At 54.5% G+C, this 25,144-nt stretch overlaps 1 protein-coding gene across 1 annotated transcript; it reads left to right on the forward strand.

Annotated features, from left to right (window-relative positions):
* Window positions 1–3,958: 3,958 nt before the first annotated feature.
* On the forward strand, window positions 3,959–23,147 carry ADGRD2 (adhesion G protein-coupled receptor D2). The gene is given in 26 exon segments (XM_077787959.1): window positions 3,959–4,006; window positions 4,094–4,154; window positions 4,770–5,000; window positions 5,141–5,794; window positions 5,951–6,049; window positions 6,519–6,604; window positions 6,973–7,251; window positions 8,524–8,635; window positions 9,020–9,154; window positions 9,431–9,551; window positions 10,279–10,384; window positions 10,674–10,729; window positions 11,459–11,585; window positions 11,685–11,788; window positions 12,417–12,519; window positions 12,740–12,893; window positions 13,665–13,798; window positions 14,354–14,469; window positions 15,379–15,499; window positions 19,077–19,118; window positions 19,290–19,343; window positions 19,662–19,803; window positions 20,311–20,369; window positions 22,026–22,056; window positions 23,043–23,076; window positions 23,078–23,147. Coding segments are annotated over 26 exon segments (3,279 nt in total).
* The last annotated feature ends 1,997 nt before the right edge of the window (window positions 23,148–25,144 follow it).

The following is a 25,144-nucleotide window of genomic DNA, read 5'->3' on the forward strand; positions in this document are numbered from 1 at the left end:
CAACTGGGCCAGGGGAATGCTGCTTTGAAGGACAATTCTGCAAGGGACAGACTTGCACATGCCTGAGTGATCTCTGACACACTCTGTGCTTTGTTTCATTTCTCAGTGCATCTTGCTCAGACACGTGGCTTCTACTCCATTTGGCACATATTTGATTTATAAAGATTAACACGTTGCTGGCCCATGTACTGGGAAAGGTTGTGTGAAAGGTGTGCCTTGAGGGTGGCAACTCAGGGTTTACTCACTGCTAAGGAAACATTCCTTAAAATGCACCTGAGCTGATTTTTTAAATTGACTGAGTGTAAACAGAACTGCAACGTATTCCAAACCAAGCTAACCCAGAGTGACAGCATCATCCAAATGGCACAAAACAACTTGCCCTTTGCTCAGCTGCTTGTTAGAGAGATTTACCAGCATTAAAAGTGCTTTGGGATTTTGTCATCCAGCCATCCAGGTTGTATGTCTGATTGCCAAGGTCTTCATGTGCTGGACAGACACCTCTTAACTCTGGGAACTCTGTCATTTCCCCTTTATGGTGAGATGTATGAATGAAGGTGATTCCAGAACCTGCAGTCGCCCTGAGGAGACAGCTGACTGGCTTTGTGGGAATTAGCGCTGATACAGTGAGGAGCTGCCAGCACTGGTGGCAGCGAATCTGCTCCATGGCAAGGAGCAAACAGCTGGCAGTGCCCGTGTGTGCAGAGATATCATCTGGAGAGCCAGGAGGAACCACACTGTTCTCTCTGGGGCTTTTTCAGTCTGATTTTAGGTGAAAGCACAATGGCATGCCAACTGTTGGTTTCCACTTGCTGGCTGTGACCTTTCCTTTGAAATGCCAGTGATGCTTTCTTGCCAGGGTCTCTTAGAGCCATCCTTGATGCCAGCCAAAGCATCAAGTCTTATTTGAAAGTCCAGTGTATACTTATGGAAATTAGTTTATGTTTAAATCCAGATAACTGGTATAGGTGAGGTGGAAACTTGGGTGGCATTCAGGGATCAGAGGAAACTTCCCTTCACCTCTCTACTTATGCACAGAAGAAGGTTTATTTGAATACACAGAGAAGAGTGATGCTGAGGGCTTGATCCCTTTTCTAATGCTACCATAAAACTGTATTTTGTGCTCTTACAAAAAGTGAGTCATTCTAAGACACAGGCACAAAGACCACAGTTTTTGCTGTCTACTGGGAAACTCTAACTCTCATTAAACCTAATCCAGCCCTAAATTTGAAATAATTTTGCTGTTTCCCTCAAGATTTTTGGCATAAAGTTGGGCTCTGCCTCATGCCCTTTGCTCCCTCCATTACCAAGGGAAGAAGGATTCAGGTGGGCAGCAGAGCCTTCTGCAGTGCTGCCATGCTGTTGACAGGCCCTTGGCACTCTGTGCCACGCTGCCAGAAGTGCCAGGCCACTTCCCAACTGGCACTGAAGCACCAGAGCAGCTGCCTCCAAGGTCCATTCTTCTGTGGGAGATTTATTGCCAAGAGCAGAGGCATTGGGATGGGAAAATTGCCTTCATTCCCAGGCGAAGACCCTGAAGAACAAAAGCCAGTTGCTGGTGAATCCATGGTGTGACTCAAGCATTTACTGGGTGGGAGGAGTGGGAGCTGTGTGCCCGTTGCTGTAGCAAAAGTGAGTGGGCATCAACCGAAGGAGCAGCTCTGGCTGGTGAGGTGGGGAGTGCCATGGGGGTGACCTGGACCCCCCAGCCTTGGCATTGTCCCCGGGCAGCTGCAGACCCCGGTGCGAGGAAACGCCGGAACGCTGAAGCTGCTCGGTGAGGACATCGCACCAGGAACCCACTGGACGTCTCTAGACCTATCCCACTTCACCTGCACTCCTGCCTGTTTTGGCTTCTTTCTGCTGTGAGGATCCCTAGGCACTCCTCCGCTCCCTGATTTCTCTGCCGTGATCATGCGCCAGATTTTCTGGGAAGGTTAATTGGACACTTCCATGGAGCAGTGACTGCCAGGGAAGAAGATCCCGGCACAGCGGAGCGGGGAGGGCTGTGAGTGCTTCGCTGTGGGCGATGGGGTGGGCTGGAGGGGCGTCCCGGGCTGCGCTGTGGGTGAGGACGCGGGCAGTGGGGTGCGGGCGCCCGGCAGCGCCCGGGGACTCGGCAGAGCCCGGGGACTCGGCAGAGCCCCGGGGACTCGGCAGCGCCCGGGGACTCGGCAGAGCCCGGGGACTCGGCAGCGCCCGGGGACTCGGCAGAGCCCGGGGACTCGGCAGCGCCCGGGGACTCGGCAGAGCCCGGGGACTCGGCAGCGCCCGGGGACTCGGCAGAGCCCGGGGACTCGGCAGCGCCCGGGGACTCGGCACCGCCCCGGGGACTCGGCAGAGCCCGGGGACTCGGCAGAGCCCCGGGGACTCGGCAGCGCCCCGGGGACTCGGCAGAGCCCCGGGAACTCGGCAGCGCCCCGGGGACTCGGCAGAGCCCCGGGGACTCGGCAGAGCCCGGGGACTCGGCAGCGCCCCGGGGACTCGGCAGAGCCCGGAGACTCGGCAGAGCCCGGGGACTCGGCAGCGCCCCGGGGACTCGGCAGAGCCCGGAGACTCGGCAGCGCCGTCCCGCTGCCAGCGGGCCCGGGGCTGCGAGCGGCGGCGGCGTGCGGCGCGGGGCGCGGGGCGCGGGGAGATGTGCGGAGCGGGGTCGCAGCCGCGGTCCCGCGGAGCTGTGCGGAGCAGGGTGCGGAGCAGGGTGCGGAGCGGGGTCTGGAGCAGGATGCGGAGCAGGATGCGGAGCTGTGCGGAGCGGGTGCGCAGCGGGGTATGGAGCAGGGTGCGGAGCAGGATGCGGAGCTGTGCGGAGCGGGTGCGCAGCGGGGTCCCAGCCGCGGTCCCGCGGAGCGGACCCGCCGCCGCCGCGCTCCGCCGCCCCGCCGGGCTGCTGTGCCCTGCCCGGGCTGGCCCCAGGCCCGGTGCCCTGAGGCACTGGGCTCGCCCCGCGGGGACACTGGGCTCTCCCGGCTGGTGCCCCGTTTTCTCGGGCTGCACCATCTCCAGGGCCCTCCTTGGAGAAGGGGACACCTGAGGCCACAGGCGCAGCCGAGCGGGAGATTGGCGGCGCCGCGGCTCCCTCTCACCCATCAGATTTATACTTTTCCCTGGAGGGCCAAGAGCTGTGTTGGGCGTTTCCAAAGTCTCTGCTGAACTTTGGAAGACCGTGAACACAGAGCCCGGGCTGCAGAGCAGATCTCTGAAGTCCCTTAGCAGCAAAGTGCTTAAATGTGCTTTTACAGCGCGCACGGCGAGCCCGGGGAGAGCAGAGATCACTCACAGCCGGTGATGCCAGCGCCAAGAGCTTTAGGGCTTGTTTGCATTGGCGTTGCCAGTTTCCATCTTGTGTCTTTACGTGCCCTCATCTATGATTTTACTGGGCTTTTTACTGTCGTGCGCTCAGTTTCCTCCCCCTGGGGAGATGGGGGGTCACTGCCGAGCCCGGGCGCTGGCAGCTCCCCGGGATGGCTCCGTGATGCTGGGCTCTGTGTTCGGGCTCATGGAGGCTGGATTTACTGCTCTGCAGGGTCTGCTCCGGTGCTCTGCTCCTGCAGGTTTTAAAGGCAACGAGAAAATCTGCCAGTGATGCAACACTGTTTAATTATGCCATTTATGGTGGCTTTTTAATTTAGTTAATGCAAATGAAGAAGCTCTGCGATCTTTCCTGTTCCCTAATATCGCACATCTCTACGTTTTATGCTTAATTATTTTGTATCCTGCAAACAAATGTTAAACTGAGACCTTAAGATCTTCAAGAAGATCTGGAAATTCTTTGGATAAGATACTATTCAGGACAGGTATTTCAGAGGGAGTAATTTTCTCCTTTTTGTTTTGAGACTTTCTGAAGAAAGCAGCATTGTCAGGGGATGTAATTTCTGCAGAATGCCTCTGTCTCCTTGAATCATCTCCAGTAATATTTTATTTATTCTAGCAAAGGGTGAAAGCTTCCCAGCTGGTCAGCATGGTTAGGAGAGACTTGAGACCTGATTCTTCCTTCTTCAGCTTTCTGGTGAGTATTACCGGGCTTTTTTTTATTCTGAGTATTTGAGACAATATTAATGTTTCTCCACATGTTACAACACATCCTCTCCACCAGGTCGGTCTGTCCAGGAGTCTCCTTGCCTTTGCAGCCCTTGCCAAGAACCAGACTTCTAAAGGTTAGTGATTTTATCAGCACTCTCTATGTGTTTTACAAGTAATATCCAGCACAGAGAAACAAAAGGTGTCTGGTGGTGCAAACAAAGGTAAAGAAAATTTTTCTGTTACTCTGTTTTGTGCCTTAAATGTTGTTTGCAGAGCTGGTATTTGCCAGGCTGTTTGCTCAGCTGCTGCTCTGTGCCCCACTGCAACTGCAAACCAAACAGATTATTTTGTGCTAGAAAATTGCATCTTCAAGTGCAGAAGCTGGGATGAGCTTTTTGGGGATAAAGCAAGTAAAGTTATTTTTGCATAACTGCTTTGAACAAGCTTTTCTGAGGGCCATCCCTAGGCAGAGCAGAGTGAGTTTTCCTTTGTGCTGAGCTTGGCATGGCTTGTGTGTCCCACGGGAGTGTGCCCAGCTCCAGCCCTGGCCCAGAGAGCAGCCACAGGCACCCCTCAGTTCAGGCCCCATATGGTCTGAGCTCTGTCCCACTGTGCCCACCGACCAGCCCAAGGGCTGCACGGGCAGATGAGCTCCTGCCAGCAGCTCCTCCAGCATGCACAAGGCAGTGTTTTTAGCAGCGGGCTGGAGAGCCTTTCTGTTTGCCCAGGCTATGCGTGTCTTTCTCCAGGTTTTGCTCCTGTCACAATTGAGACCCCCAGACACACGTATGAATACGTGGCCACTGCTCTGGACTGGTGGCAAGCTGACAGGTACTGTGAGCAGCAGTTTGCACAGCTGCTCTTTGAACCCCAGGACAGTGAGCGAGGCTCCTTCAGCAAACTGCTGCAGTCCCACCACATCCGAGGTTCTGTCTGGATAAAGGAAAGGGACAGTGTCCTGCACAAAACAAAGAGGAGACGTGAGTATAAGCAGACATGGGCTATTTAGAGATGTTTTCATACTGAAAAATACAGCTGGGCAAGTTGTCCCTTGTTTTTTTTATTGTCACTTATTGGCCTGTGCTTTGTCCTTTCTGCTGACTGAAATTTCTCCTTCTAGGTGACCACACTGTACCGGTCCTGGTATTCCGAGACAAAACAGACACAAAATACGTGAAAGTGCTCTCTGACTTCCCGGCACTGCATGCTGTCACAGCCTGTGCCCACCTGCAGTGGGACACCAGCAACCAGGAGATCGCCACCATCTTCTCCTACGCCGTGCCTGCCTTCATGAACGAGTTCCAGCTCCGTGGCTTTGTGGATGAGGAAGGCTTTGTTCGCTTTGCTCTCATCGTCCACGGGCACCACTCCCCTTACCTGCCTGTGTTCCGTGCCGATGGACAGTGGCATCACTTCTGCGTGACCTGGCAGCAGGAAAACGGGACCTGGGCCATCTATGCCGACGGGAAAAGGAGGGCGTCAGCCAGTGGTCTGTGTCCTGTGGGGCCATCTGCCCCCCAGGCCATCTTGGGCCAGGGCACCTTCATCATTGGGCAGGATCAAGATTCCCTGGGGGGCACCTTCAGGGCAAAGGAGTCCTTCAGTGGGAACATCACTGACCTGCACATCTGGCAGAAAGTCCTCAGCCCCGAGTACATTGAGAAAGTTCGCTCCTGCGGGGTGGTAAAGCAAGACCTTGTTTTTGGGTGGAGCTCAAATGCCCTGGAAGTGGAGAGCAGCGTTCAGGCAGTGGCCACACAGCTTCTTTGCCCAGGTAAGTCTCAGTATCCTCGTGGCTACTATCCTGGCTCTTAGGGCACAGCCCACAGTGTCTGTTGTACCATGGCTTGTGGATTGCTGCAGGAGAGGTGACACCTGCTGGGGATGGTGGGTCTCTGGGAGACCCTTCTGTCTGTGTGTGTTTCCACAGGGCCTGTGGAGGAATGCAGAGTTTTGGAAGTCGGCAGCAGTGGATTCAGTTATGCTTCTTGTTTGCAGACTTTGCCTTTCATCTGTCACTACAGCAAGGGTACAGCATCTGTTAGTTATCCCTGCATTGCTTCCACCACATGCACTCCTGGCTGGGCTGGTGGCCAGGGATGGGGAGGCCCCTGCTCTCAAGGGGTCACATGCAAAACCCTCTGGGGCTGGCACTTTGCTCCAGCTGCCTGCACTCTGGCAGGGGGTTTGGCTCTTCCCCAGCTGAGCTGGGCAGTGCTGGCACACCTTCTGTGCCCTGGGTGCAGCGCTGTGAGTGCCTCCCAGTCCAGGCATTCCCAGATTTGTTGGCCAGGGGAGGGACAGAAAAGGAGCGTGGAACTGTCTCTCCAGATGGGATCTTGGGCTAAAAATAAAATACAGCTGTGGAGACTCCTTGTCCTGCCTGTCCTGCAGACTTAGCCACCATCTGAGGACCATTGCCCAGCCTTTGAACATGGCATGTGTTAACCACACTGTTGGACACCTCAGCAGTGGTTCTGGTTCTGGTTTGTCCCCAGATGCATACTGGCAACTGAAAAGAGCTCAGCTGGAGTCCAGTCACTCGCTCGCCAGCCGTGTGAACAGCCTTGCAGCGAGGACTGTGGTGAGTCCTGCAGCCCAGCAGTGGCAGCTGGCACTGGAGCAGGCAGGAGCTGCTGGGGTGGATGTGTTGGCACCTAGAGCTGTTTGAGGTCACTTTGCCCGCAGTTGTGCCTGGGGCCTCTCCTGAGCTGCTGTTGGAGATTGTGACCAACACAGCTGTAACTTCTGCTGTGATCAAACAGTGTTGCTTGAGATGGACTCATCTCACTGAGGATGGGAATCTGGACAAGAGATCCCTTCCCCCAGGGTATTCCTGGCTGGCCAGGTGTTCTGATGCCAGCAGGGGCATGCAGGGCATTGCCAAGGCACAGCTGATGATCGGGGAGAGTCAGGGCTCTGCACTGAACTGAACCATCTTTTCCATGACAGATTCCTGACAGTGTCTTCACGAGTGGTGTGCAAGACATGAACCTCTCTGTGGCTCTTGATGTTCTTGATATCTTGGCAACAGTTCTGAGAGAAGAAGTGCCCATGCTTGAGCCATCCGACCTCCTTGCAGTTCTTCAAGTACTAAAACAAGTTTCGGATTTGGAAATCCAGGAGGGAGATGAGCTGGAGATGTTGGAACAGTTGGGCCAGTATTACATGGAAGTAACTCAGTCAATTCTGGAAGAGCAGAATACTGGGACATGGTCATCGATCAGCCAGGTAATGGTGCCACCAGCCTGACTGCTGCGTGCCTCACCTGCTCATCCTTGGCCTGCTGCACCACCACAGGCTGGTCCTGCTGTCCCTGTGTGGCCACCTGCAGCCTTTGTGGCCACCCTTCAGCACGGGAAAATGCTGCAAGCACAGCCATGGAGCCTCTTCAGCTCAGAGCAGCTGCTCGCGGTACCTCGTTTGTTGGATGTGCAGCCAAGTCCTTGTGCAAACAAGTGCAGTGCTAGTGGTGCCTCCCTTGCAAACCCCTCTGGTGGTTAACTCGGCTCTCTTCAAGCTCTCCCCGCTGTCAGTCTGGACTGACAGTTTGCAGATTCCTGGGGCTGTTTCCTTGCCCCCACATCCCACGTCTGGCAGGGACATGCCCTGCCTTTGCAGTGTGTTGTGTTTTCTGTGGATGGGCTGCCAAGGAGCTGTTTGCCATCAGCCCCCTCACTGCTCAAAACACCGTCAGGCTTTGCATAAGGGATTTCCATCATCCCACCCCTGTGAGGTTTTTCTCTGTGCTCACGTGTGTTTTTTGTGCCTGGTGCAAGGTCTGCACTCTCCACCTGCCTCTGGAAAATGTGTGACAGTGTCTGGCCTGGCCTGTGCCCCAGGAACCAAGCCAGGGATCTCCAGAGATGATTAAAGGAAGCTGAGCAGTTCAGAGCTTGCCTCACTGCTCACAGTGGCTCAAGAGTGGCTCAGGTCTCCATGGCCACAGCCACTCACAGCTTCTCAGCAGTGGCACAAACTCAGCACTGGCCCAGTGCAACTGGTGCAGCTGGCAATCTCAGGGAGAAGGATGGGAGCTGTGCACTGCAGGGGTGGCACTTGTGCATCCAGCACAGCAGGACCTCGAGCAATGGGGCTGCTCTTCTGCTGCCCTTCAGCTGGTGAACCCTATTCCTGGGTGAAACCTTTTCCAGGAAGAGCAAATGGTTGCTCTACAGCTTTGCGAAAATCAGAACTCAAGTCTAAAGGTCTTTCTTTCCAGAAGCTCATTTAGTGATTTATTTTCATGCTGTTTTAATGGCTTTTTATGCAGAACAGCAAGTTTCCCTCATTACCAGACTTGTCTCCTTGCTGAAGGAACTGGGAACATCCTTCAGTTAAGAAATCGCAAAAAAATCACAGAAAAGCAAAGCCAAAGCCTTGAGTCTCAACTTCTCCTTTTTTCTGCCAAGGACCAAATGTTTAAGGAAACTCCTGTGAGCTGTGGGAAGGGAGGGCTGATGGTGCAGGTGCTGATTTCCATTGTTCTCTCTGGTTTTGCAGGTTATCAGGGGGCCCATGGCTGTGGTTGAGCTCTGTGACAGAATGGTGTCACTCTTGGTCCCACTGCTGACCAGAGAGAGGACAAAGATCACCATCCAACATGGGAATATTGGTGAGTGGCACTGGAGGGCATCTCACCAAGACCCAGATCAGCCACCCCATCTGGTTCCCATCCAAATCCACCCCTGGCTCCTCTCCTCCTCTGGCTCACCTCTTGCCAGCCCTGCAGCCTGCTCCCCATTTCCTCTGTGCAGAGTGTCACAGTGTGAGGGCACCTCTCATGCTGTGGATTGCAAGAGGATTGTAAGAAACCCTTGGGCTTGGCAGAAAGTGAGCCCAGATGCCCTCAGTTTGCACAGAAAGGGACCTGTCTGCTGCTGCTGGGGGTCTTGGCTGGTCTTGGCTGGGACTATGGTGTCCTTGTGGTACTTTGCTGTAGCAGGAGCTCTGGAGGGAGGCTGAGCCCTGGTTCAGCACTGACTTTACCTGTGCACAGGGATGGAGGTGAGGGAGCTGGAGCTGAGCGAGCAGGAGCTGAGTGGCTCAGCATACGAGATCCAGACCCCTGAGAAAGGCAGGCACGACCTCATCGAAGTTCCCATGGAAGAAATGCAAAGGCTGAAATCCAGAGGTTTGTTTGGACACCTGAGCTTCCCCTGGTACCTCTGCACCACCTTCCTTAGTGGCACAAACTGTTTACCTTGGCCACGTGAGGTCTGGAGAAGTGTGGGGAGGGGATACCCTTGGCAAAAGGGAGATGGGCCGTGGGGAAAGGCTCTGTAGGGCCCCTCTAGAGGCACAGCTGGGAGCTGAGCGTGCTCTGGACCCCAGCATCACCCCAGAGGAGGGCAGCGGTGTCCAGCGCTGCCCTGTGCTCTGTTCCTGTCCCCGTGCTCTGTCCCTGCAGGTCTCCACAGAGTCACAGTGAAGAACATGTGGTTTGGCTACGGCTCCCTGCAGCGCTGCCTGTCCAGCAGCGGCACCAGCGCTGTGTCCCAGGGCACGGCTGCCCCTGATGGGGGTCAGAAGTGAGTGAAACAGAGCCCCCCGCGCCCCAGGGCTGCCCTCAGTGCCACGGAACAGCTCATTTCCAAACCTGGTGCCTCGGTGCTGGGGTGACCTTCATCCCGATCCATCTCAGCCCTGGCACTGGGGCTGCCTGTGCCCCGAGGTACCCCGTGGGGTGTCCTGCGGGCCTCTGGTTCCCTGGGTTCCCAGCTCTGCAGGGGTGGCAGGGCACAGAGCCCACGGGGGCTGCTGCAGGGTGCCCTCTGGCTGGGCACAAGGTGTCTCTGCAGACGGTGCCTCTGGGAGCGGGGGGCCGGGCTGGCTGCGCTCCCGGAGCTCCGAACACTAGGTGGGGATGGCCGCCCGCGCATCCCGCGCCCGCTGCGCCCGCCCGGCGGCTCAGCTGGAGCCCTCGGGATGCTCCAGTGCCCGCCCGGCTGCTCAGCTGGAGCCCTCGGGATGCTCCAGGGCCCGCCCGGCGGCTCAGCTGGAGCCCTCGGGATGCCCCAGGGCCCGCCCGGCTGCTCAGCTGGAGCCCTCGGGATGCTCCAGGGCCCGCCCCAGTGCCGGGCAGCGATGGGGCTGTGCCAGGTACCACAAGGTTTGCCCCGTGCCCCGGCCCTCTGCAGGCGGCCCGGCAGCCGCCGGATCTCCGCAGCTGTCCCGTACCCCGGGAGATCCCGTTCTCGGTTCTCTGAGCACATCCTGTGCTTCCTGAGCCCGTGAGCAGCGCCCTTCCCCCAGCAGGTACCTGAGCACCACCGTGGGCACGGCTGTGATCTCCTCCACCCTGCTCAGTGAGGACCAGGAGATCAGCACGGCCGTGCGCTACCACCTGCAGCACCGTGTCCAGGTACCCCCGAGGGGCTGTGCCACCCCCTGCCCGTGGCACCACAGCCTGGCCCAGCTGTGCCCGGCTGTGCCCGGCTGTCCCTGGCTGTGCCCGGCTGTGCCCAGCCGCGGCTCAGCACCAGAGCTTTGGGATGAGGGCTGTGCCTGCTCGGGGCTCTTGCCGTGGCTCCTGTGTCCTTGGGGAGGTTTGTCCTGTGCTGACAGAGCCTGGCACAGCCAAGGGAGTGACCTGCACCCCGTGTCCAGCACCAGCATGCCTGTGACCACTCCTCTCCCCTCTCTGCCTGCAGGACCTGCCCGATGCTCTGGTGGGGCCCGTCTGCGCCTTCTGGAACTTCAGCCTCAGGTGCCTTGTTTCGGTTCAAGTCCCCAGATTTATGAGCTTTTTATTTCCACTGGAAAACCAAACTCTCAATATAAATGTAATGGTAAGAGTAGAGATCTGGAATTTTTTGCCTCCTTTGCATGCTGACATCCCTTGTCTGCTGGAGGAGAATGCTTTCCTGGGAAGATTTCCTTTGGAGAAGTCACTCACAAGCAAGTGACCTTTAATGAGGTATATACAACTCAGATGGAAAGCCCTAGTTAATTATAGTTGTTGCCTGTGACAAAGAAGAGTTAGTCCAAGATATACACTCCAAAGACATGCAGGACTCCCAGCCTCATAAATCCTGCCTGGCATTGGGATGTGTTTTTGCTGAATGTCACTGTGGTGAGAACACTGAGGCTGTGATATATCATAGATTGGTAATGAAGTCATTCAAGTGAGAAAAAACCTCCTTAGAGTCCCAGACTTGTAGCAGGCATGGATCAGGTAGGGGAAGATGAGAAGGGTGATTTTGGAAACAGCTGGTTATTGTCCAAAGAGTCCCAGCAGCCTGCTGGATGAGGCAAAGCTGATGAGACAAAGGGGAACCAAAGGGAAGTCCACATGAAGATCTGTTTCTGATATCCTCATCTTCCTCCTTTAAACTCTGCTTTTTCTCTGGGAGAATGAAGTTCCCATCATGCCCTGGCTTTCTGTGGAAGTGAAAGGTAACTTCCATGTGTTTTCTCTGGTTTTGCTGCACATTAGCCCAGATGCTGGTGGGATGTGGTCCACAGCTGGCTGCTCTGTGGCCAAGTCTCTCCCAGACTCCACTGCCTGTTTTTGCAACCACACCACAAATTTTGCCATCCTGCTGCAGGTGTACGAGATGCAGGTATGTGAGGAGCCTGTCTCTGGGGTGGGTGCTGGGACTGCAGCTGGTGGGTTAATTCATGAGGGATTTGAGTCTTCTGTTGTTTCATGTCTGGAGCAGAGGACCACCAAGGAGGAGTTCACACTGCAGACTTTGACTTTTATTGGATGTGGAGTTTCCTTCTGTGCCTTGACAGTCACCTTCATTTTGTTCTTGGTAGTTCGGTAAGAAAAGCCTGGACACTCACAGCCTTCTCTGTGCTTCCTACTTGGTATTTTACTTCAGAGCCTTTCTCCAAGTGTCCTTTGTCAGTGTGGGAGGATGCAGGTGTGTGGGAAGAGGTGGGAGCTGCCCTGTGCTCCGTGGCAGAGGGGAGTAGTTGGTGTTGGCTGGAGAGGGGCTCAACCCTGGTTGTTTCTGTGGAGATGCTCATTGATCTGTGCACACACCTGCGTGTCTGTGGCAAGATTTCTATCAATTGCTAACGATGTTTACTATAAAAGCTGCTTTGCTAGAATGAATTTTTATAAAATAAATGGAGCAAGGACTATTTATTTGATTGCCAGCTCTTCTGTGTCACTTGGCAAGCACAGAGATCTGCCTTGTGAGCATGGCAGTGGCTCTCTCCACCTCCCCCTCACTGCCTGTGTCCTGGAGCTGTGGCCAGGGGCTGAGCAGCTGTATCCAAGGGTGTCCCCAGCACCAAGTACTTGCACAGCAAGGCTGTCCCCTGCCCCTCTGACTGTCATCTTCACCCAGGCAGGCCTGCACAGCCTGGGAGGACAGGGAGGACCCTTTTGTGGTGCACCCTTTTGTCTGGCTCAGCTCAGGGCTCCCTCTCTCCCTCCCCAGTGTCCCCAAGAGTGAACGAACAACTGTGCACAAGAACCTGATCCTTGCACTGGCTGCAGGAGAAGCTCTGCTCATGTTCAGTGAGCTGGCCAAGTCCAACCAGGTGAGCTCACCAAGAGTGGCCCACTCAGCCCATGTGGCCAGGCTCCAGCACCACTGTCAGAGCAATGGGACAGAAGTATTTATTAATTCCCTTAAATTAATTAAAGGGTAACTACCTTACCTTTTTATTAATTACCTGTAACTGTAATTGGGATAGAATTGTCTCTCTGTTTGGAGATGCACATATATACGTTGTGCAGTGTGGTTTCTGCCCTCTCCAGGTGCTGTGTTTCATGGTCACTGCCTTCCTGCATCTCTTCTTCATGGCAGCCTTCTCATGGATGCTGGTAGAGGGGCTTCTCCTCTGGAGCAAAGTGGTAGCAGTCAACATGAGCGAAGGCAGGAGAATGAAGTTCTACTACGTGACAGGCTGGGGTATCTGCACACTCCTTTGCCTTGGGTCCTCAGGAAAATATTCTTTTTCTTTCCTATTGAAAGTTTTAATAAGAGAGATGCACTATTGTTTGATTTAATTTAATATGAGAACTGGGTGCCAATGCCCTGCAGAAGCTCCCTTGAATTATTTGTCAAATTGCTAGTCTTAGAATATAAGTTGAGCAGAATTTCTGTTATATTTCTAAGTCCAGGAGTTCATTAGTAAAAAAAATGGAGGATGAGATTTATGGTAAGTTCTTTTTCTTGGAGAGCATCACCATTGTCTGATAATAATTAAATATAAATGTTTTCCTAACTAAGCACCTTTTATTCTGAGGGAGCCCTTTAGGGACATAGAATTATTTGAATAAGCTGAGGTTTGTGTCCAAGAGGAACCTTTTTAGGGATGTGCTGCTCAAAGAGCACACACCTCGTTGGACACTGGGCAACCGCTTCAAGTATTTTGGATTGGTTTATGTCTTTGGTTGTCCATTTTGTTAAAAAAGCAATCTGAGGAATAAATTGCTTTGGTCAGGACTCAGGTTTTGGAATGCTTTATACCTCAGAGAAAGATGCTGACAGCTTGTAAATCTGGCTGTGTGAGCCAGGACAGATTTCAGCTGCAGAGAATTGATGTTGCTCGTGGGGTTTTGGAGGCTCACGCTGAAGTCTGTCTGGTCTGGGGGGTTTTGAAGCAATTGTCTGGTGCACAGTGCCCTGCCTGGGGCACCTCTGCTTTTCCCAAGGTCTGACCTGTGGGTTTTTCTGCAGGACTTCCAGTCCTTATCGTGGGGGTGACCCTTGCAACTTCCTTTAACAAGTATGTGGCATCCAACCACTGCTGGCTGAACGTGCAGACCAACGTCATCTGGGCCTTCGTGGGGCCTGTGCTCTTCATCCTGGCTGTAAGTGCCAAACCCTGCTGGGAAGGTGGGAGTCCCTTGGGTCTGCTCCTAGAAAAGCAATGCAGAGTCAGGGGTGAATCTCATTGTGCCTGCTGCTTTTAGAGGAAAATTGTTGTTTTGCTTTATATAGACTTCTACAACACAAGTAAATCTCTTTAATCAAAAAAGCTTTTTGATAGGAAAAAGTGCTTTAAGAAAATTTTGCTGACCAGTTCTTGGTTGGCTGTTCAGTTAGGAATGTGGTGTGTGACATTGCCTCATCTAAAGGTCCTGTATTTTAATACAGGAACATCTAACACAGCAGCAGAAAAAAGGTCCAATATTTATGGGATCCAGAATAGACCTTTAACAGGGAAGAGGTTCTGTAGGACAAGTTTTGGGATAAGTTTCCTAGATTCCATACATGTGTAGAGAGCTCTGTGAAGTCTTCTGATTTCATTGTTTTCCTGGTAGCGATATTTGTCCCCAAGTTCTGAGCCTAGTTTCCAGCAGGGAAGTCTCACCCTGCTGGAAGTGTGCAGGATGTCTCTGAGGCCAGCAGCTCTGCCCTGGCAGGTGAACAGCTTCGTGCTGCTGCGGGTGGTGATGGTGACTGTGGCCAGCGCTCGCAGGAGATCCAAGATGCTGACGCCCAACAGCAGCCTGGAGAACCAGATGGGAACACAGCTCTGGTGAGCAGGGAAGGGCCTGGCTCTCCCAGCTGTGGCTGCTCGGGGTGTGAAATATGTGAGATAGTGTCAGATAGATGGAAGAAATCCTTCCCAGTGAAGCTGCTGAGGCATTGGCACAGGCTGGCCAGAGCAGCTTGGCCAAGGGAAAGACAGCGAGCTGTGAGAGTCAGAGCAGCAGGGGCAGGAGGGTTTCTCTCCCCCAGGGTAACTGTGTCTCGCCCAAACAGTCTCTAATCCCAGCTGAGAAGCCCAGCCAGCACCTTCAACTTAGAGAACCAGTGCTGGTCTCCATCTGCACTCAGACTCCTAAATCTCATCCCTTTAGGACAGGATACCTTGGCAGTACCTGCAGCAATCCAAGCTTGGGGCTTGGTGAGTTGAAAGTAAGGCTGGGGGCTGCACACAGGGGACAAAAGGCAGTGGGGACTTCTGTAATCAGTCAATACTGAGAGACCTCTAAAAAACTGCTGCCTGAGTCATATTTTATCATGCTCTGTGAATTTTTATTGTTGTTAGCTGGCGCCGGATACCCCTGCTAGACACGCATTGTTCCCCTGTAGTGTAAATAAATTTTACCAAATTTACAGAAGCACAAAGATAGGGCATTGCTGGAGGGCAGGGTGACATCCATGTACAATTAAAACAAATAGAGAAACCCTCCCTGTACCAGAAATTGGGGGGAAATAGCTGTTTTCTCATGGCTGATGACATCAAAGAGCTCCCTTCTTGCTAACTTGCAGTGATAAATGAAGAGCAGGGCTGGCACACTGGGGTCTGGGAGGTGAAATATTTGGTTTTTCCTGTCTTAACTTATTTTGTTTCCAGAGGAATTTGTTCCACAGCTCCTGTCTTGGTGGTGTTTCATCTCTGAAATGTGCCTGGATAACCCTGAGCTCTTCCTCCCACCAGGGCCACGGCCAAACCCGTCCTGGTGCTGCTGCCCGTGCTGGGGCTCACCTGGCTGTGTGGGCTCCTCGTTCCCCTCAGCATCGTTTGGGCCTATGTCTTCGTTGTGCTGAACTCCCTTCAGGTGAGTCCTGCCCCACGTGGGTGCCCAGGCCAGGGCCAGGCAGGCACCTGCAGTGCTCTACCTGTCCTTGCAGCCAGGGACACTTAGCTCTGAAGCCAGCCCAGCTCTCCCAAGCCACTGGGCTGTTTTGTCCGAGGAAACTCATTTCATCCTTCCAAGATACAAAATATAACCCTGGAGACCTTGCACATCTAATGGCCCTCAGCACCAGTTTCTGGCAGTGTCTTACTGGTGACACAGGTTTCCAGTTCAGATCCTGTTTCTTGTGCTAGTTTTTCTCACATCAGTATGTTATCAAAATGGCAGTGACAAACTCATTAGAGTTTCCATTTGCTCATATAATACGTAATTAAAAAGGTACCTGTGCAGTCAAACGGGACAGACATCCCTCCTGCTCTTTGCTCCTGGGAAATGAGCCTCTCCTGCAGGACAGGGTGCCTCTGTCCCTGTCAGAGCAGGGCTGCTGGAGGAGAGCCTGTCGAAGGTCACATCCAGCCACAGCCTGCTTGACTGCTGCTTGCATGGTGTGTTCCAGTTGGGTGTTTTCCATCTAGCTCCTGCTCAGACATTCTGAGAGTTGTGACCTCTGTGAACAGTACAGGCAGAGCCACCTTCCCCTTGAGGTTCAGCCTTACTGAGGGAGACTGGGGAAGAACTAAGAATCAAGAAGTGAAAAATCTTTACCTCTGAAATCCATGTTGTCTGCAGCCATGCAGCTACTCCCCAGGGATGCTCCCAGTGCCCAGTGCCAGCTGTACTGGGATCTGGTGAGATGCAGGAGTGTTTGGTGTGCCAGCTTTGGTGGGCTGGTGAGCAGAGCCTTGCTTGGGACAACTGCAAGTTTGGGGGCTGTTTCTAGCTCTGACTTGCAAGACCTTGTGTGGGTAATATAATTTCCTTCATACTCTTCATTCCTCTTCACCACCTGGCTACATTTTTAAGGCTTTTTGCTTGTGTTGGTATCTTCAGGGCCATGGCTGTGACTGTCATTATTGCAGTCATGTTGTTAATCAGTTAGTGTTAATAGGAAATTCTGGAAGGCAGAAAGTAACTTCATCACCTGGCGCATAAAGCAGCACTCAATATTTGCTTCTGAGTTCACTGTTTTCATCAAAAGACTTTAAAGTTTTAGCCAGCCTGTATATGGTTAAGAGAGCAAAGCAAACTGTGTAAGTCCCAGCAGCCAGGAGAGCTCAGTTCTGCACCAGGCTGGGACTGCTCCCAGGGCCTGGGGATATCTGCAACTCAGGGACACACGGTGACAAAACTCCTGGAACATGTGCTTGCCACCTGCGGTTCAAAGCATCAACAGAGGCATTGCCAACCTTGAGAGAAGGCAGCTGTAGATGGAGCTAGAGAAGCACTGAACACCCCTGAGAACTGCTGCACACCATGGCTCCCAACACGGTCCTGAGGGGACAGGAGCTCTCGGCAGGCAGGTGGGAGCAGGGAGCTCCTGAGGGCACAGAATGGAGCAGCTCCTGAGGGCACAGCACAGCGTGGAGCAGCTCCTGAGGGCACAGCATGGAGCAGCTCCTGAGGGCACAGCGTGGAGCAGCTCCTGAGGGCACAGAATGGAGCAGCTCCTGAGGGCACAGCACAGCGTGGAGCAGCTCCTGAGGGCACAGAATGGAGCAGCCAGCCCTGGGGCCGGGGCCATGCCTCACCAGAGGTGCCCAAGGGCACTCCCTGGCCTGTCCCAGCCCTTGGCTCTGCATATTCAGGGTCCCTTGCCCAGTGCTTGAGCACAAATCCTAATCCAGGGGATCCAAGTCAAGGGAGCAACTGGGCACTGCCCTCCAAGCCAGTGGGATTAGAATTTTGCAGCCCCATCTCCCGTTTTTCCTCTGTTTCAGTAGAAGTTGGCTCCTGCCGTGTGGCGGAGCGGCTCTGGGCACTTCCCTCTGGCACACTTGGCTGCTCCCAGCACCGGCCCTGCTCTCCAGGGTGAATCCCGGCCTTATCTCCACGTGCACAAGATGGGTGGCTGCTCGGGGATGTGCTGAGGGGCTGGCGCTGCTCCAGCAGCCGGGTGCTGCTCACGCACATCCGTCAGCCCCCGATGGGAGGCTCCAAGGCCAGACAAGGGCTGCCTCTGCACATCCCCGCTCCTAGGGATATCAGGAGGATGGCAGGAGGCTGTCTTGGTGATAGTTAAACAGCATCAGTTCTCCATGTCTCCTCATGCCGTGCATGGGTTACTGAGCAGGAGAGAACTGCGGGCCCAGAGCTGTGTGACAGACATGGCTGTGCCCTACTCACTTGCCTTCATTACCAAGTTCAGGACAGTCTGCAGATTGCCCCAGAGGAGAAATAAATGCTGGTGAGAGGCTGCAGGGTTGAGAGAAAGCCATCCTGTTTCAGCCCCTTTGCTTACTTCCTATGGATCACTTGGAATTTCCTTTGAGGCCAGAGTGCTTCTTCACGTGTGCAGTTGTTCTGTTGCTGGGGTTATTTTTGTTTGCTGCTTTCTTTCTGCTTGTCTGCAGAAGCCCAGGCCTGTCTTCAGAGCCCCACACATGACAACTCCTCCTGCAGCCAGGCAGTGACTGAAGGGCGAGAGGGAGCCTGTGGTGCTGTGGGGCAGGAGCAGGGCAGGGGCAGGAGCAGGGGCAGGAGCAGGGGCAGGAGCAGGGACAGGGCAGGGGCAGGAACAGGAGCAGGGCAGGGGCAGGAGCAGGGACAGGGCAGGGGCAGGGCAGGGGCAGGAGCAGGGGCAGGGGCAGGGGCAGGAGCAGGGACAGGGCAGGGGCAGGAGCAGGGACAGGGCAGGGGCAGGAACAGGAGCAGGGCAGGGGCAGGAGCAGGGGCAGGGCAGGGGCAGGAGCAGGGGAGGGGGCAGGACGGGGCTGCCCCAGAGCTGCATCTCTGCTCCCGCCCACTGCTGCAGCTGGGCCTCCTCTCCTTCCTTGCTCTCCTCCCAGACGACCTCTCCGCTCCCCCCTCCCCACGCTCATCCAGAATGATTCTTTCAAGGAAGACCTGCCTTGGAAGCCTGGCCAGAAATCTGGTCTGGGGGAGTGACCAGCATTGCTGGCTGAAGGACAGGTCACGGCGCGGTGCCAGGGGGCTGCTGCCATTGCGCCTGCCAAGAGCTCGCAGATGAGAGCAAGGCTCGTTGGAGACAAGATGAATTGCATCTCTTGCTGCAGCTGATTTATCTAGCTGCGATAACAAAACACCCACAGATATAACATAAATCTGGTGGGCCAGATAGGGCTGCCTTAAGGCCAGAATCGTCAGTCTGGAGCTGTAATTAGCCCCAGGCTGTGGCCCCAGGCAATGCTCGCTCTGGGCCTGGCCTGGGCACTCTCCCTGGGCACATCCCTCACACAGCTGTGCCCAGCGTGCCGTGGTGGCCGAGGTGACGCTGCTCACTGCTCCCCTCCTGGTGTGTGAGCGCAGCAGACTGTGAACAGCTGCTCTCAAGTGTGGAAGGTCCTTCCTGCCTGGCTGTCCCTGGCTGGGCTGTCCCACCCTCTGTGCCAGCCTCACCCATCCCATCCCCTTTGCTCCATGAAAAGCAGCACAAACCAGCTGTACATCTCTGACCCTTCCTCTGCTCTCTCCCTTGCAGGGCCTGTACATATTCCTGGTCTACGCAATCTATAACAGCGAGGTAGGAGATGGGTTCAGGCACTGGTCACAGCATCTGTGCTGGCATCTGGGGGGAGCTGGGTTCTGGCAGCTGCAACAGGCAGCACAGCCCCACTGTGCTTCTGGAACTGTGGCTGCTTTTTCTCCTTTCCTTGCTGGTGTGGCTCTGTCTCATATCCTTGCTCTGCTCCAGGTGAGGAATGCCATCCAGAGGATGAAGGACAAGAAGAAAGCCCTCTCATTCACAGTAAGTTGCAAAGAATCCCTGCTGCCCCTTCATCCATCAGCCACCCACCAGAGGAGGGTCCCAGCTGCACTGTGGGTCTGCTTTGAGGAGATGATGATGGAAAGAAATCTGATTTTTACATTTTTGTCTGCCTTCTTTTGATCTTGCTGGACACCACAGACCCAAAGGTAGCCTACCCATACTAGACAGCAGCCTGCTCTGCCAGGGTGGGTGGCAGCCAAAGCAGTGATGATGAAATCAATCCTTGATGTTGGATCTGGGTGTAGCAATGGCTCCTTGCAATTTTCACTGTCCTATATCTCTTGCCTGTCGTTCCAGAACTGCTCTCATCCAATCAACTACTTATCCAGTCCACGAAACACGACCTCCTGGGACACGGGGAAGCTGAGTCCTGCAGCTGAGGCTGCCCTGCCAGGCCCTGTGCAGAAAGAGCCTCCAGTGAAGAACATCACCAGCAAAGGTAAGAGTGTTGTTGTCACTGTTAGCCCAGCCTGGCTGGTGACACCACAGTAAAATGCTTTTCCCAAGACTTGACTCGTAGTGCAGCTGGCACTGCATTAATTCCTTTGCACACTGTGCCTGTGTGAGCACAGGGGCTGCTGCTGCTGCTGCTGCTGCTGCAGGGAAGGCAGAGCCTTGTGCATGTGGATCAGGCCCATGGCTGCAGCCTGGCTGGGTGGTCTCATCAGCATGTTAGGCAGCATTGCATTCTTCTGAGGCAAAAATCCATGCTAGTGTCTTAAAATTAATTTTCTGGAAGAGAGGCAAAGGTGACAGTTGAAAATAGGGATTTTGGCTTTGTGGAAAAAAGGTTTTGTGTTCTCCAACCAGTTTGTGGGTGCAGTGATGCAGAAAACCCGTTTGGTCCCTTTGCTTTAGCGAGGGACACAAAGTACCAAGTTCTTGGGAAAGCAAGAATATTTCCATTCTCTGGTCTGTGAACTCATTGTGCTGCTTCACCCTTCAGGAAATTTTGGACCCAAAATTCCCATGGGCATTTCATCCATTATGTCAGCCGAGAGACCGGTATGTAGCACCTCGTTCCTTCCTCCTTCACCCCTCCCAGAGCAAAGCTCAGCAAGGCAGGCCTAAAGCAGGGAACAATTTAAATTTGACTACTCTGCTCCCACTTCCATCTCCTGCTTTTGAAATGATCATCAGTCCTTGTGTACTTGACATACAAGTGCTGTAATTCCCTCAGAATAAAATCCAGCACTACTTTCATGAGTCTCTCACTGAAGGATCTCTCTTTCCCTCTCTAATATTTATCCTTTGAAAACCTATGTCACATAGACAGCTCTTATTTATCCAATAGATAATACTTCTACAGCTGGCATATCGTTCTGAAGGCACTCAGTAAAATCCATATTTCCATCTCTCATGATTTATATTGTGGTTAATGCTGTGGCACAGGCCCCTTGTGCTGAACAGCACCAGGGCTCGCTTGCAGGTGATGCTTTTCTCAGGCAGCCAGGTGCTGGCTGTGTGAGGCAGGGTCAGGGCTGAGCTCCTGGCACGGGGAGAGGCGTGGGGATTAGCCCAAGGACCCGAGCTCCCCGAGGCAGGGGCGTTGGGAGGCAGCAGATCCCCTAAATGCCAAGGCCATGGCATTTCTGAGCAGGCAAAGACAGAAAGTGCTTCCCTTGGCGCGAGGGTCACGGAGGGCTCTGCTGTATCTTTGCTGCACAAACATTGCATTTTTAATGTGCTCCTTCCCTTTCTGGCCAAGGCAGGCACTGCAGCTCCAGGGCAGACCTGGCAGGGTCTGTGAAACACAGCAGGGCTGGGCATGGCAGGGCTGGGCACGACAGAGCTGGGCATGGCAGGGCTGGGCACAGAGTCTTGGGCATGGCAAGGCTGGGCACAGCACAGGGCTGGGCATGGCAGGGCTGGGCACAAAGAGTCCTGGGCACGGCACAGAGGGCTGGGCTCGCCTGTGCCCTCTCGGTGTGCCCTGCGCCGCGGGGGCTGGGGCTGCTGTCAGTGCCCTCAGTTATGTAAGCCAGGCTGTCTCCCTGCTCCCTGGCTGAGTCACGGCGCTCGCCAGAGGAGCGGTGGATTCAGAATGTCACTGGCAGCTGCACAATAGTTGGGATGAAGAGAAGATGCTACTTAAAGGCGTTTGAAAACACTTAAAATGACAAAACACTGAGCGAATGGAGATACAAACACAGACAAGATGTTCTTCGTGTTTCAGCTTTTTTAAATGTTGTTTGGTGATCTTTGTTGTTGTTGGACTGGGAGTAGGAATTTCACATCTCCCAGAGCATTAACCATCCTTTAAACACAGAGTGCAGACTGTGTGGGCTCTTCCCACCGCAGCACAGGGGTGCTGTCATCCTTCCCTGGGTTTTGCTCTGGTCTCCAGCATGGTACCCAGCCTGGTGGGTCCCCACGGGGCTGGAAGGGTCCCCAGAGTGGGGTTGGGAGCAGGGTGCCAGCTCCCCTCTGCTGAGGGGTGCAGCTGTGTCCAGGCACCCTCTGCCAGGTGCCCGTCCCTCGGGGCTGGGATGAAGGCTCCGGTTTCCAGCCTGTTTGGGGACAGTGGGTGGCTCAGTGCTGGGGCAGTGGGTGGATGGCTTCTGGGGAGCCCTGCCTGGCCCCAGGGAGTGTGCTGGGGGCAGCCAGCACAAAGCCATCAGACCCAAACGCTCTGCTAACTCACCTTCTCCCCTCTTTCAGGCCGTAGAGCTGACAGCGTTCAAATGCTCAGGTAACCTTTGCCTACATCATGCTCTGTAGTTGTTGGTGCTGGTTCCTGTGGTGGGGTGTTGGAGGGCTGCCCAGGGGGCAGCTGCTTTCTGCTCAGGCTTCAGGAATTGTATTCTTTCCAAACTGCCCTGATGGGTGCTGTCCTGGCCAGGCTGTGGGAAATCTGTGTCCCCCTGAGCAGGTGAGGGACAGCTGGGGGCTGTGGAGCCCCAGCAGCCCTGCCAGTGGCACTGCCTGTCCCAGCAGCACTGCCCAAGGTCCCATCCCAGGGCACCTGCCTGGATTCTCCCCGTGTCTCTGCACCTTTCTTGCTGCCCGTCCTTGTCTGCTCCAGATGCTGGGGCCTGCTGTGCCAGCAGAGCTGGGGCTCTCAGGCATGGGCAGCTGGCAGAGCTCCTGGTGCTGAGCTCTGCCTGCCCCCCAGCCCCACTGCTCTGTGGCAGGGCCTGGGCTGCTTCCACAGGGGCAGCAGCTCTCTCTGCCCTGGGCTATTTTAAACCAGCAGCTGTGGCAGAAAGCACTGGTGGGTGCTGGGAGTGCCATGATCCCAAAGAAGGAAAGCTGGGCAAGGTGGGTATTCAGACAGGGCTGGATTTATGAGCTTAAAAGCAGCCATTTAGCTTCTTCTGTTTCAGGTTGCAGAAAGGCCAATGTCACCATGGAGGTGGGTAGAATTAAAACCAGAAATCCCTCCTAAGCCCCAGGCCTCTGCTGGATGGCAGCTCCCTGCTACCTCCTCAGCTTCCCAGCCTGGCTTTGGGCAAGTCCCCATCTCCTCAGAATACAAATGCAGCATATTTCACTTTATTTTCTTTAACAGCCACTGCTGGGTACTCCCAGTGCAGCTTCTGGATGGGCACCCTGAGGTGAACAGTGCAGTGAGGACACACCAGGGGTGGAGCGATCATGTTTTTTCTGCATTGTGACATTTTCTTTTGTCAAGGCAAGCAGTGCAATAGCAGGTCTCTGATTTTGCTCCACATGAAGTGTCTAAGTAGGGCACCCTCAGACTATTTTCGAGATGAAGCAGAGCAGCTTTCCTCCCCACACTGGACATATGAGAAAGGCAGAAACAGTGGCAGCCAGGAGTAGCTGTGCAGCAGCATTTTGGGCACAGAAATGGGGTCTCAGAGGCAGCAAGACCTGCACTCACCATGGGCATCTGTGCTCTGTCCACCCACCTTCTTCTGCGTCTCTTATAACCCACGTGTGTTATTAAACTCCAGCTGTGCAAAGAAGTGGGTTGTTTAGTTTGGTTTTATTTTCTCAGGTGAGCCCTCAGTGTGTTTTTAGAAGCCCAGGTCTGCACAGAGGGTGATGGAACACCAGGCTGGGTTCGGTGCCAGGGGTGAAAGGAGTGCTGTGCCTTTCTGAGCTCCCCAGGCTGCCCCCGTGGCCAGGCAGTCCTTGAGGCTGGGGTGAAGGAGAAGATCTCAAAGCAGAAGAGCTCTCCTCTCACTCTCGTGTTCGTGCAGCCCCCGCTGCTCCAGGCTCAGCCACGAGAGCCTCCAGCCACTAAAGCAGAGAATAAAAGGCTGTAATGCCCAGCTTCAGGGTGCTGGGGGAACCCAGGGCAGCTCAGCCTCACACAGGCATGTGCCTTCACATTCTGCTCACAGAGCAAAGCGCTGCGGAGCCCTTGGGTGCCAGGATGGGGACAGATCATTCCAGCACAGACACGGTCCCCCTTCTATTTGTTGTGTCCCAAACAGTTTAATGAAAAGAGATGTGTTTAGCCCCAGATATCTTTACTAGAAAGCTGCCATCCAGCTGATTAAAATGGTGCTGCTGCCAGCAGGAGCTGTGGCAGAGACAGAAGCCCACTTGTCTCTCCCAGGAAAGTTGTGCTGGATCTGGGATGGGATCCAGCGCTTCTCTGCTCCAGGGCCTCAGCCACACTCTGGGCATTGCACTGGCTCCAAGGGCAAGAGCCAGACAATGGGTCCATGGGGAGGTGGGATGGGTGAGGATAAGGGTGGATAAAATCCCCGTGAAAGCCAGGCCAGAACCAGAGGAATGGGGAGTTTTGCAGCGTGGCTGTGGCAAGAGCCAGGCATGGCCTCCCCCCCAGGGGCTCAGCCCATGGAGCAGTTGTGCAGTAATGAGCTCCAGCCCAGCTCTAGGGAGCTGCTCTGTGCAGCGAGCCCTGCCTGGCTTCATTACACACTTTTTGTGAGCAGGGCATGGCTGGGGCGGTTCACATATTTGCACAAACAATAACTCCCATCTTCCTTGTCTTGGCAAACAAGGGCTCCAAGAGGCCTCCACATCCTCCATCTCCTCAAGTGATGGCTGCTTTGTTTCCCCAAGATAATTTCATTATTCTGTTTGAATACATTTATATGTTGCTAAGCCACACATAGCAACATGGATCTTGTCTCCACAGCCCAGCCTTCCACTGATCGATACTGAGTAATTCTGCAACTCTCACCATATTGTGTTCCATAAGCTTGGTTTGAAATAATAAGGAATTTATGAGTCTTTGGGATTCAAAGCCAGAAAAGCACCTGAGTGTCATGGGGAGAAATGCAGGCCCCGTCCATGCCAGTTCTGCTGGGCTGGCTGTGGCAGGATCACCACTGGTGCCATGGCCCTTCCTGAGGAGTGCCTTGTGTACCCTGTGGAGGAGATGCAGCCCGTGGGGCACCGGTGCTTCCTGCCATGGCAGGGCTGCTCTTTTCCTTAAATCCCATTTAAAGCTCCTTGTTCCGTGCCCCCAGCACTGGGTGCTGTGCTCAGGCCGATGGCTGACAGGGAAGGAGAGGTTTCCCTACGGCCATGGCCCTACCTGGAGACTGCTTTGGCTCCCTGTCACAAGGACCATGCTTCAGAGGCCCCCAAAGGAACAGGGGGGTCTCTGGGGTGGCAGAGCTGAAGCACTGACAGGCAGGGCTGGCTGTGCCAGCCTGGTGCCAGCTGCACCCGCAGCTCTGTCCTGCAGCAGGTTTGTGCTGTGGGGTCCCGCCAGCTCTCCCCCTGCCCTGGGAGGGACCCCTGCCCTCCCCTGCTGCCAGCAGAGCTGAGACCTTTTCTCTTTTGCTTTAGGTTTCTGAGAAGTTTCTGGGTGACGAGCCTGCAATGCAGAGGGT

This window comes from Lonchura striata, chromosome 22, assembly GCF_046129695.1.
Source record: "Lonchura striata isolate bLonStr1 chromosome 22, bLonStr1.mat, whole genome shotgun sequence".
Lineage (NCBI taxonomy): Eukaryota > Metazoa > Chordata > Aves > Passeriformes > Estrildidae > Lonchura > Lonchura striata.